Consider the following 13,628-nt stretch of genomic DNA (forward strand, 5'->3'; position numbering starts at 1 on the left):
GCATTGTGACTCTCTAATACCGGTGAGCGAGAAATATCAAAAGAGCTGGCGAGTGCGGTTTCTGAAACCCGTGTCAATTAATTTCTATTCACTGGATTCAATTAGACTTGATTCAGACTAATCTGTGATTCATCGCAGATTAATTGAAAGCCACTCATCTACAGACTTGGTCTTTTGAGCACTGGCTCCTGTAATAAAAGCCTTTAATTTTAACAATGTCAAATCATTTCCATATTCTCTTCAACTTTAACTGATCTCTGGTCAGCTGCTCTCTGCATTCTGAGCTTTTATGTTGTGAATTACTGCTTTCAGACAAGTGGACGAGTCCTCGACGTCCTCTTATGTCCAGACTTTCTGAAAGAAAGTGGTTGACAAACTTGACCTAGAAACAGACCACTTCATCCATGTAAGTGTTACCAAATTATTATTTTTTTTAAAGTCAACCACTTACGTTACGTTCTTGGTACAGAACAGTTTTTATGAGTTGGTAACAACAAAATAAATTGTTATAAAAAGTTAAAAAAGAAAACGGTTACTTCAACTGCTAACAACTGAATCTCAAAATGTTCCTTGTTTTGTTTAGTGAATTTAATTCATTAATTTAGGTAATTTCTTTCTGTATCGAAAACAATAAAATGGTTGACAAACTTTAAAAAAAATTTCCTCAATTGGTAAAAGCAAGTTAATTCATGTAGGTGGTACCAAATTAAGTATTTTATTAAATACTTTTTTAAAACTTTAGTTTTTTGTCACAGAGCAGTTTTTATTGTGTACAAAAAGGCTACAAAAAAGCATAATAATAATTTCAGTTACTAACTCTGAAATATATTCAGTTCATTCAAACTAAAGTGAGTAAATGTGGTTGACAAAAGAAATACTTTGTTGGATTTATCAATCATTTTATTTTTTTCAGTTATCAAATACCGGATCAAAATCTCGTACATTATGTCTGAAAGCAGTTATAGACACTTATTTCATCCTGTCTGTTTGAAACGTGTCTTATAATCACATCACATCGGTCCACACTGTCACTCTCCCAGCACCTGTGAATGTTTTTATAGCAGGAGAAAAACTTAACGGTATTACTAGAAATAATATATATGTATATATATATATATATAATTTTCATATAACCAATATGTTTACACTGGGACAATTGTATGTCCTTAGGCGATATTCCTTAAAAAAAATAAAAAAAATCACTTCCATTAAATAAATAAATGAATGAATGAATGAATGAATGACTGAATGTGCTTGAGTACATTTCGTAGTCAGAACTTTTTTTTGTTGGCACCAAAAAGACTTATTCTTGCTACTCACATGCTTAGTATTTGTTCTTATTATAATCCTAGTAATAGCCTAAATCTGCTGTAATCCTAAGAGTTAGTGTAAGCGCGGCATGCTAATCTAATCTGTAGACTGCTTGTGGGATGGCAGGCATAATAATGATTATATGAATTGCACTTTTCTGTACAGCTCGACTCCTGAGTCAGTCCTGGATGTTATCGTGGCTCCGGTTCCCCCGTTTTCATTCTCCCGTTTGTCGTGCTGGTGTTCCATTGAAAGTTAAAGGAGTATACCACTGCCCCCCCCCCCCCCCCCTACAACATAATTTTTTTTTATTTCTGTTGTTTTTTTCTGTAAAATGAAATCCATAAAATCCGATATGAGTTTTCCTTTAACACCACCAGTTTTATTTCAGGTTTCTTATATTATGTGGGATAAATATTACAGTCAATATTGAATGACATGATATTATATACAGTATCTACTTGATGTGATTTTACAGTTTCTATGAAATTTCAAATATTGTCTCGAATGAAATGTTTTAGTTATGGGGAAACCGCAGCAGCTCCAGAGTGACTTCAGGTTAAATGCTGTTTTATTTTGTGTTTGTGTGTGTGTGTGTGTGTGTGTGTGTGTGTGACTCAGGCAGTCGAAGTATTGTCGTTGTCAATATTACTATCACAGCTACAAAAAAAACTAAACAACACATTGCATTTTTTTTACCTGAATTTGTCTCTTTTATGTCATGATAATGTTCTCATTGTGAATTTTTTAGAAAGGTTTTATCTTCATGCTGTGTTATTTTCTTGTTGAACTGCACATTGTGTCAAAGGTTGCAACAATTAATCTACTAAATCAACAAGTAGTTGGAGGGATATCCACATTTCCCACCATGAACATAATCATTTCAGCTGTCACTGCATGTATTTTGAAATTCTGGTGTGGTTACTTTGTTTGTTTTCACATTTTCACATGCTTTCATCTAAAAAGAAATCATGTGACTTCTTCACTCCCTAAGAGCTCCGACTTCTTTTAATCATTCGCCAAAAGCTGTGTAATCATCGACTTTTACAATACTTCACTGCACTGCCACGAACAAGCAACTCAAATATACAGCATATACCCTCTTGTGCTTGAAGACTAAAGCAGTGCTTATTTATATTCTAATACCACATTTAACCTTTGGGCATCCTGCACACACTTTTGTAAAGCTTCTCTTTCTGTAACGAATGAATAATTCCAATTAAATACATTTTCAACAGATTATGTGTCTGTGTGTTTTAATGGTTTTGCTTCCATTTCAGAGAAATACAAGCTTTTTTACAAGCACAGTGATGTGAAAATGCACAGTACTTCATGTGGCTCGTTGGTCTAGGGGTATGATTCTCGCTTAGGGTGCGAGAGGTCCCGGGTTTAAATCCTGGACGAGCCCTGATGTCATTTTAAGCAGCCAATGAACACTTCCAGCCCCAACCAGCAATGTGCCAAACCTTCTGTTCCTGTTCTATGAAGCTCAAGTCCTATTTTTTTATTTCATTTTATACTTTTTAATTATTATGACATGCTAAGTCACAATTATGAGATACTAAGTTATAATAATAAGATACTGTCTAATAATTATGAGATGCTAAGTCATATTAATGAGATACTACATCATAATGAAATACTAAGTCATAATAATGAGATGCTAAGTCATACTAATGAGATTTTATGTAGCGATAAAGAGATTCTTAGTCATAAAAATAGATACTAAGTCATAATAAAGAGATACTAAGTCATAATGAAATACTAAGTCATAATAATGAGATGCTAAGTCATACTAATGAGATTTTATGTAGCGATAAAGAGATTCTAAGTCATAAAAAAGAGATACTGTCATAATAAAGAGATACTAAGTCATATTAATGAGATACTACATCATAATGAAATACTAAGTCATAATAATGAGATGCTAAGTCATACTAATGAAATCTTATGTAGCGATAAAGAGATTCTAAGTCATAAAAAAGAGATACTAAGTCATAATAAAGAGATACTAAGTCATATCAATGAGATACTACATCATAATGAAATACTAAGTCATAATAATGAGATGCTAAGTCATACTAATGAGATATTATGTTGCGATAAAGAGATTCTAAGTCATAATAAAGAGATACTAAGTCATAATAAAGAGATACTATGTCATATTAATGAGATACTACATCATAATGAAATACTAAGTCATAATAATGAGATGCTAAGTCATACTAATGAGATATTATGTTGCGATAAAGAGATTCTAAGTCATAAAAAAGACATACTAAGTCATAATAAAGAGATACTAAGTCATATTAATGAGATAATAAGTAATAATTTTAGATAATGAGATACTATCATAAATTTGAAATAGTATCTCATTATTACGACATAGCATCTCACAATTATGGGATATTACCTCAAATGTTGACTTAGAATCTCAAAATTATGAGTTAATACTTCATAATAATAATAATAATGACTTAGTATCTCATTAATATGACTTAGTATGTCATAATGTCATGATATTAGTATGACTTAGTAAACTACAGTTATGACTTGGTTATGAATTGCTTTTCCCCATATGGGCTTCCATACAGTTTAGTCCTTTCTCTCTGCCAAAAGGCGCCCTGGCCCTCCGCCAATCAGGGCGGGACAGGAAGTGACGCACGATCTTGCGCACGGAAGCCTGTGGACTGGGCGCGCCAAATTTCAAAGGACTTCCTCCTCCTGAGTGAGTGAGTGACGGCGAAGAAGAACAAGAAGGAGAAGAAGGAGAAAAGGCATCCGCTGTACCGCAGAAAGGCGACAAATCCATGCAGGAAAAACAGAGAGAGGAGAAAGGAGAAGAAGGAGAGTGCAGGAGTTTGTTTTTATGCGTCTTTTTATGTCCAGCGACGGGACGACGAGCACACACGTACACACTGTGTGTGTGTGTGTGTGAAAGTAAGTGGCAGCTTTTGCTTTCACCCTGTCAGCAAACTTCACTCCTCTTCACGCTGCTACTGACTCCTGCTGTTGTTTCCGATCCGACTTTAACGTCAATCCATATTCACGTAAGTAAGACACGCATGCTACCTGACGTTAAAGGCGTTTGCTGTGACAAAAAAAGGCAGAACAAGTAGTTGTAGGATGACTATTCTTGACGCTGCGGTTGGGTTTTTTTGTCTCCTGCTTTGTCTCCTGAACATGCAGGGACACTTTTAATGTCTCTACATTTACCTTTGCTTCACATTGACGCCATTTTAGTTAAAGTGTAATTTAAAGGTGTTTTTTTTGTGTCAAGTTAAAACGTGTGTGAGCTGCTGTTTATGTTTTTCTGACACTAAAGTGGAGCAATTAAGCACTACACAAAGTCATTTCATTTCATGTTTTCCTCTTTCTACTTTCTCTACAGATCAGACAGCTGCTGTCAATGTGAGATTACGAATGTCATCTGATGTCTGGGATTTTAATCTCACACACACACACACTCGGCTGACAGCTGTTCACACCTGTAACTGATAAACATCCAAACTCCATCTGAAAGTTGCACTTGAGACGCATACAAACACATGTGAACGCACACATGCGCAGGCCGCTTATTTTCTCCTCTAATCTGGAGTTTTGTAGCCTCTGCGGCTCACTCCTGCTTCTCTGTGCTCACGTTATTTATTCATGTATTCACAGCAAGGCAGAAATCATCAAGTTCTCATGCCAATGCAAACACCTGTTTCTTAAGTAGGCTGCACCTGTCTGCAACATCCACAGTGGGTTTTACTTCTACATTTCATTACACTCCCACACACACATACACAATAGTGACATTCTATAATGGAGCCTGGTGGCCTTCTGTAAATCCAGGGCCACTCACAGATCAGGTGAGGCCTCGGTGGGGGCCCCATCCGGAGGGTTGCGTGGTGGCAGCCAATCAGACGCGGCAGTCATGCTGTCCGGCGTGCAGCCGTGCTTCCAGCTGCTGCGGATCGGCTCGTCTTCGGGCGACACGTCGCGGGACCTGTACACGTTCCGGCCGGCGCTGAGCCACTGCGTGTTCCGCCTGGGCCGAGCGGCGGAGCTGTGCGACGTCACGCTGGACTCCACGGCGGTGTCGCGCATCCACGCCGAGCTGCAGGTGGAGAGGGAGGGCAGCGGAGGGGACGCGGCTCCGCACGAAGAAGGCTGGAGGGTTCACGTCAAGGACCGGAGCAGTCATGGTGAGAGTCGCACATCCATCACCACCACCATTTAATTACTTAAAGAAACTAAGAAGATGTTTGTCTGCCATTTTAAAAAGCAAACAATTATTCTACGTCCAAAATTAGCTTTTTTATTTTCATTGTAACTGATATATAGGATGCACAGATAGTATAGGATTAGTGTAGAGCTGAAAAATTACTCATTCATCGATTATTAATCTAAATGAATCGTCGGCTTTTATAATCGGTTTGTAGCTTGTTTTCATTATTAAAACAAGATATCTGATTGTTTTAGTTTCTTAAATGTGATTATTTTCTTCATTTCTTAGCTCAATATAACACAGAAATCATTGAAAACTCAATAATTGTGGTTTGTGGACCAAACAAGACATTTGAGAACATCATCATTTCCTGGATTGACAAACACTGATCAACTATTTTTTTGTTACGTTTTCTGACATTTGAAAATAATCGACAGATTAATCGATTATGAAAATAATCGTTCATTTATAATCCTCTCTTCCAGTGTTTGGATACAAAAGCTGAGAATCTTGTTGGTTCATGGCTCATACCTACTTTGAAAGGCAACGTATTCACGACAATAGGTCTGAACAATTCGGGGGGGGGGTGAATATCTAATTGCGATTTTTCTTTTATCCATTAACCAGCATTGTCCCTCGAGTGTGAAAGACTTATGTATTTCAGGATTTGTTTCAGTCAGTTTATTTATGTGAAAACTGAACATGCGCATAAAACAGGCTCACAGAATCCACACACACACACACACACACTGCTCTACAGACAGGGAAGTGAGAAGAGGCAAAGTGCTCCAGCTTACAACAGTAATTTAGACACAAACACCACTAACTTAACTACCCCCACTTCACAAAGATACCGTTGGAAACAGTAAAAAGTGTGTGTTCACACACATTGGCACTGATGGGGAAACCATTTTTTTTTTTTAGCAGTTGAAAAACACTAACAGACTTTTTTTGTTTCACGCTGCGGTGGAGATACAAACAAACACAAACACACCTGCAGTCTTCACAGCAGCTACACACAGGCACAGTTTTCAACCAGCTAAACAGCTGCAGACAAACACACACACACTTTGTGCTGCTATTCTTCTGAGGACATTACATTGACTTCTGTTCATTTGGACAGCCAAAACAAAGTCTTATCCATAACCAGTTAATATTTAACCCCAACTTTAACCATAATCATAATTCAAATCTTAGTCCTAAACTTAACCAGTTAACTCAGAAATGAGATTGTGCCTCATTAGGACCAGGTTTTGGTCCAGACTTTTACACCAGAAGTACACACACGCACGCATGCACGCACGCACGCACGCACGCATGCACGCATGCACGCACACACACACACATTGTATTAAACTCAGTTAATTTTCATTTTCCATGCTAAGCAAGAAGCATTTTCCTCCCCACGTGTTAATTAAAATTAAAATTGAAGTTTGACACTCCTCCAAACTGATTATGTAAGTATCATTTGAAAGGTTTCAGGTGTCAATGAGTCTCTGGAGCAGATTTTGAATTATGCACAGATGCACAGTGACATTCATTCAGAGTGTTTCTTTCATGTATAATCGGGAGAGAGAGAAAGAAAAGTTATTAAATATTACACTTACACTACAATTCACTCGATTTAGGAGTAGGAATAAGACAATATATGATTTAAAAAGCACTCAAAATAAATAGATTGTGGTCAATATCCTTTATCGACACAATCGTGAATGAAGACGGTGCTGTCCAGATGGCTGAAATATAGTCCTAGTGTTTTATTTTGAAGGCCCACAAGCTGTTTTTGCACCATTTCAACATTTTGAAACTTTTTGGTCATGTTATTAAGGTTTCACAATTCCCGGGAATTGTCAAAATTGGAAACTTGCCATGGGAATTAACAGGAATAAACTGGAAATTTTCAAAATTGGAGGTTGGGAACTTTAATATAGTTACATTACTTTGGATAATGTTGGTGATGTGATTTCATCACAATTTGAAACCTTTTCTGTCTTTTTTGTAAATTCATTCGTTTTCAATTAAATTTCTTACGTTTTGGTAACATTAGCAATTTTTCGTGACATTTTTCTTTACCTTTTAGTAATATTGGCAAATTATAAAGTCAGTAAGGTGTTTTTGTAATATTTTTTCATTAGATTGTCTGTTTTTGCTTTATTCTGTAAGTTTACAGGACATTTTGTCCATATTTGTGCACGTTTGGGGATAAAGTGCTGATCTTTTTTAATGTTAAGAATCTTAACAAAACTACATCAAATCAACTAAATCAAATCAATAACTAAGCATAGTTAATCATAATCATAAATCCTCTTCTGTTGCCAGGCACCTGGGTCAACGAGGTCCGCCTCCAGTCTGGCGTCCAGTGGGAACTCTCAGACGGTGACACGTTGACCTTCGGTGGTCAGTCCGCGTCGAGGAGTCCCGAGTTCTACTTCCTTTTCCAGAAGGTCAAAGTTCGCCCGCTGGACTTTGACGCCATCACAATTCCAAAGGTAGAAGATATGATCACATGATTGTACCGTTTCATAACACTGTGTGTCTCAGTCAGGCTCTGGTTAAAGGACCAGTCTGCACTTTCTTGTTAAGGTTTGAAAGGCTTATGTCTGTGTGATGAGACAATGATGAGACATTGCATGGTTTTCCACTATAAATACAATGACTAAATGGTTAAATATTCAACAGGAGATGATAAATTAATTTGTACAGTAGGCATTGTTAAGTAAAGCCTGAAGATAAAGGTGTTTTGGGGGATGTAAGATTACACTAACACTGAGTAAAATACGGAAATAGAAATAAACATATTGAAGATGTTCATATCAGTCCCTGTCAGTTTACCACAAAACTTAAATAAAACAAAAAATATAAACCTAATACATGAAACTCAAATTAGGAAAATATTTTTGTTAACGTAAGATTTTACATAATTGTAATTTGTTTTCTACACTGTTGACATTGTAAAGATTATTGCAAAAGTAAATAATACCAATTGACAATACGAAGTAATTAACAAGAGCATTTCCAAGTGTTTGTGTTTGTTCTGTAAAAATGCCATATACAGTAAACGTGTAAGATAAACTTTTACACCGTCTCTGAAAAAGGTTCATATCAACTTCTTTCTTCTTTTTTTAAATTTGCCAAACTGTCAATTATCTGAGCTCTAGATGTTAAAGATGTTGGATTTTTGTTTCAGTAAATCTCAAATAAAACATCCTGCTGCTGTAAATGTGAATATAAGTGACAACTGTAGACGAAAAATCATTGAGTCTTTTGGCGTGTGAGTGAAATTTCCTCTAGGGGGCGTAATATTAGTAGTCATAGACAACATTGTGAGGAGAAAAAAAAAAGTCTGGTGCTGGTAAACTAATATGATCATAAAAAAATGGTGAAGAATGAGAGGAAATGTCTAACCATAGTTTTAAATCTTGTTTTCTAGGCGGGGACCTTTTCCTCCGACTTGCAGAACCGCATCAGGACCAACCCCGATCCAAAGGTGGAACCCAACCTCGACTTGTCCAAGCTGTCCATCAACCGCGCCACCGTCATCCTCAACTCCATCGGCAGCCTCAGTAAGATGAAGGGCAGCGCCTGGACCTTCAAGAGGAGCTACAGCCACGAGGGAACCGTCTCGGATTCGGGCTCCTCCTCGACGCCGCCTCTCGCCGTGGGCTTCTCCACTCTGCTCCCTCCCTCCACCCCTCCGTCGCTCTCCTCTGCAGCGTCGGTGCCTTCAAACAAGACCCTCCCGTCGACCTCCAGGAGCAGGAGGAAGTCGGCGCACACGGTGCTTCTGGAGGACGACAGCTCAGACGAGCCCAGGAGTCGAGGAGGTGAGGTTCAGTCCAAAACTGAAACAAAGTTAGAATTAAAGGTTATTTTTTTTAAACGGAGGTGATCATTGCTTTTGTCTCACCATGTCCCTGTGGTTCAGCCGTGGCAGGAGCCGTGGAGGACGGACAGCGGGTGAAAGGAAAGAAGAGACGACGTCTCTACAGGTCCGAGTCTGAGACGTTCAGCTCCCCTCCTCCTCTCCCTCCTCCTCCTTCTCTGCCGCTGCAGCCCAAGAGCCACGGCGACGTCAGGCGACCGCTGGAGGCCAAGCCGTTCCCCGTCGGCATCAGAACCATCGGCAGCTTCCACGGCGCCATGACGAACAGTCGACTGAACCACCACCTGCTGCAGGCGTCGCTCAGCAACGCCGCCGCTCACAAACAGGAGGCGGAGACAGTGCACCGCATCAAGACGGTGGTGCAGGGCAACATCGCCGCGTTCCGCCAACAGAAGCCCGCCCACGGCAGGGGCAGGCGACGCGCTCACAGCTCTCCAGTGTTCTCCCCCCTGGTGGTGGGAGGGGAGAACTACAGCCTGGCCTCGCCGTCGGTGCGGATCCGCACGGACGACAGAGTCCAGTTCAACGGATTTCACCATCAGACCAGGTGAGACGTTCAACCAGACCTCACTTTATTTGTGGAATTATCAGATTATTATTTTATAATAATCTGATAATATTTTATAATATTATTATTATTATTATTATTATTATTATTATAATTATTATTTGCTTGGAAGATGACGGCAAATAAATTTTACACCTTTTGTTAATCCATCCAGCCATTTTCTACCACTTTATCCTCCACACGGGGGTCGCGGGGGGTGCTGTGCCAATCACGTAGGGTGATACCCGGGTCTTCTGGCTGCAAAGGCAAGAGTGCTACCTCTGTTAATGTTGTTCTAATTTTTTTATCTTTCAGTAAGCGTCGAGGCCGCCCCAGGAAACACCCCCTCCCCCCGCAGCCCTCCCTGCCCTCTCCATCCTCCTCGTCTTCGTCGTCCTCCTCCTCGGCCTCGTCCTCCTCCTCCGGCTCCTCCTCGTCGTCCTCCTCCGACGAGGACGAGGATGAAGACGAGGAGGAGGAGGGGTCGTCGGTCAGCGCGGTGGAGCCGTGCGCTGCGCCACGGTGCCGCCTGCCCCAGCAGGACACGGTGCAGTGGATCCAGTGCGACGTGTGCGACGCCTGGTACCACATAGACTGTCTGCACGTCGACCGCAAGAAGCTCCTCGTGGACCCCAACGCCGACTTCCACTGCGGCTGTCGCTGACGGGAGGGAAATCAAAGCTCTGCTTTGAACTTAAATTCAACACATTTTCCACTTTTCCTTCAGACACCACACGGGAATTATCAGACTCTGTTGAAAAGAGGCCACAACTTCCTCCTCAGGCCTGTGCTGCTCCGGCATTTCCTTCAGATTTTCCTCGGACAAACCTCACACAGACTCCGTTCACAGTTTAACAGAGGTGGCAAAGCTGCGAGAAATCGGCCCGGGTCAGGTTTCCTTAGGTCGTTAACTGCCTGTAGAGTACACTCCCGTCATGGCTGACGTCAGCTGACCAAAGGGCAGGCGGTGGCGTTCAGGAAGATGAATGAAACGTTTCACATCAGGCTGCCACAGTTTCCCACTGCACGAGGCGATTAAACTTCCTTTGACGTCTCAGTTCAGCCTCTGTCACTGTTTAACCAAGCAGCTCAGTTTTTTGGGGGGTTTTTTTTCAGGGCAGAATCCTGACTTTTCGACACGTCTGCCCCCCGAAGAAAGCAGCGCTGGGATGACATTTTCCCACCGCAGTAATAATAAGATGCGGCGAAATGTTTTTGCCACGGCTTCCCTGGGTGGCAGCAGCTGTCGAGGAGTGGGCGTGTGATGTTTCAGGATAATTAAAAGGCGGTAAATGTGTCAGCAGACATCTGTTGTTGCTGCTGAGGAGGAGTGCTCTCGGGACTGTAATCAAATATTTGAAGGGTCTCCTGCAGCAGCAGCAGCAGCAGCAGCGGCGTCGGGATGTTTCCTGGAGAAGGGGGCAGAGCGTCACGTACAGTGGGACTGTGTTTTCATATCATATCGTGTGTCTCGAGTGCAGTGCGGCTGCAGCCGCGTAGGGAGGAATCATTACCTGGGAAATGTCACGGCTCGTGAGGAATCTTCTGCTGATGTGTTGAGTCTTTATGGTCGTCTCCTCACTACTGAACTTCTCGCCACTGTGGCTGCTTTTGTCCTGGTGAAACCATCTGGACTATATAAGATATAAAATGGATTTTGGATTGTTGTTCTGTTTGGAATGGAATTGGTAGTTTGCCACCAGGGGGCGACACCTAACATTTTCCTGAGGAGGTAATGTCTCAGTCTCATCTCAAAGTTTCAGATGTTCTTCAATAGAACATGATATTCCCAGTTAGAGGAAAATAGACGATAAAGCACGGCACATGGAGTGGAATCAATAGTGTGATTGACAGCTGGTATTGTCCAATAGAATCCTGGCTACATGTATGTGACCACGCCCCCTTTTTATACACAGTTACACACTGAACACTAGACACCAATTGGGTTGAAAAAGGGTGGTAAATTTCCAGAAATTGAATATGGGATTGGGAACTTTAGTTAGGGAATTGGGGAAATATTCCAAATTGTAGAAACAAGATGGCAGCTTATTCTATTCAATACCCATTACCCAAGTCATTATACAAACACTCACACAAACATAATGATTGCTCGTATGTTCCCATTCTGCCTCTAAACCTTCCTAAATGACACACTGGACCTTTTTAATAGATAGAATCAAATCAAAGTGTATGATGTAAGTAGGATATGTTTGTTGTTATTTATCAATAATTCCATAATAACCTTCCCTCATAACATAAAGCAAGTGATCTCTAGGTTCTGTATAGAGTATGGTGAGAGAGAGAGATTGCACCCCCTACTGGCTGTTCTACAAAACAGCAGTGACCTGTGGGACGGGATATCTGTTTGAACTTAGTGGCAAGAGTTCAAGTTTGAACATTTTGAAATGAGCTCGGCAGCCTAGATGCACACCAGGCTGCCTGAACTAATACCCCTGTGGTCCAGCAGAGGGTGCTGTGAGCGCTACTTGAAAAATAAGACCACTGTAATGTTCTGTTGTTGTTTTGCAGTCAAAACGGAGGACACGGGCGTAACCGTTATCTCCTGAGCAGACAATCGAGACACCAAAGCGTCTGAAAAAGCAGCGTGTGAAAATATGTCAGCTTCACGTAACTATTAAGAATAATAATAATAGTAATAATAATGATGATGATGAAATGTCTCCAGGTTTTGTGTGAGTGTATCTTTATAGGAATAGCGTGTTGTGTAATAGAAGTGACCGCCGTAGCAACAACTGTTTACGCTGCAAAGCAACTTAGGAAAAGGAAAAAAAAAAAAGCGTCTTAAAGAATAAACAGAATAAAACACATTTAATTGTGGGGGCGGAGCCTCTCAGAGACGGAGATTTTGAAACAAGTGAGCCTCCCTCATAACATGTTTGTATTTTAATGTCCTGCAGATAATAATAACAGTTTTTCCCTGTGATCCTGCAGCTTTCAGCACCTTGTCTTCTTTAATTTAATTCTAAATTTCCTCTTGGATCTGGTTCACCAGGACAAACGCGGTCTCTGTGTGTGGCTGAAAAATCACGCTTACCTCCCGTGTCACATGTATAATCCTCACTTATTGGTTCAGAAGAATGTAGTTTGTGTGTGCTGGTGGTGTTGTGTTTTGGAGCAGTTGAAAAGTGACTAGAAATCTATATTCTTGAGCAATAAAATAAGGAGTGGGAAAATCTGAAATAAAGATTTTAAAGATGTATATTTTTTAATGTTTTATTGGTTGGCGTGATGGCTCTGCAGCTGATGCCTCTTCTGCTGTAAAGAATAGAAAGCTATGTTTTCCTGTAATTGGTTCACTCTTTTAATTCACTTGATTTGTCATTAAAATGTACATTGAAATCCTAAAAAATTATTACAAAAAAATCCACATACTTGTATGTAAATGAGTAAATAAACGACTGACTCTGGTTGTACTGATGGACTCTAAATGTGCTGACTCTTGTTTCTCTTTTGCACATTACATCACTCAGATAAATCAACTGTACTTTATTTTGAAAAATGTGAGGTATAATCGTGGGACCTGATGATATCATGCAGCTCTTAAGGTTTTAATTTCTTGTTTTCTGTTTCATTTACAGTTTCAACACCAGTAAAGATGTACGTGTCATTCTGTCTCTTAGATTTTCGCCTCTAAAGTTTATTTAAACTCTTGT

At 40.2% G+C, this 13,628-nt stretch overlaps 1 protein-coding gene and 1 non-coding gene across 2 annotated transcripts; both read left to right on the plus strand.

The window, feature by feature from the left end:
* Positions 1 to 2,647: 2,647 nt before the first annotated feature.
* On the plus strand, positions 2,648 to 2,719 carry trnap-agg (transfer RNA proline (anticodon AGG)). Its single transcript has one exon. It is a non-coding gene; the product is annotated as a tRNA-Pro (tRNA).
* A 1,302-nt stretch (positions 2,720 to 4,021) lies between these two features.
* On the plus strand, positions 4,022 to 12,737 carry tcf19l (transcription factor 19 (SC1), like). Its single transcript, XM_058620098.1, has 7 exons — positions 4,022 to 4,361; positions 4,703 to 5,054; positions 5,149 to 5,501; positions 7,844 to 8,013; positions 8,955 to 9,348; positions 9,450 to 9,954; positions 10,270 to 12,737. The coding sequence occupies exons 3-7, from the start codon at positions 5,231 to 5,233 to the stop codon at positions 10,616 to 10,618; spliced, it is 1,689 nt and encodes a 562-aa protein (XP_058476081.1). The 5' UTR covers positions 4,022 to 4,361; positions 4,703 to 5,054; positions 5,149 to 5,230; the 3' UTR covers positions 10,619 to 12,737.
* Positions 12,738 to 13,628: the final 891 nt, after the last annotated feature.

The sequence above is a fragment of the Solea solea genome, chromosome 20, assembly GCF_958295425.1.
Source record: "Solea solea chromosome 20, fSolSol10.1, whole genome shotgun sequence".
Classification (NCBI taxonomy): Eukaryota; Metazoa; Chordata; class Actinopteri; order Pleuronectiformes; family Soleidae; genus Solea; species Solea solea.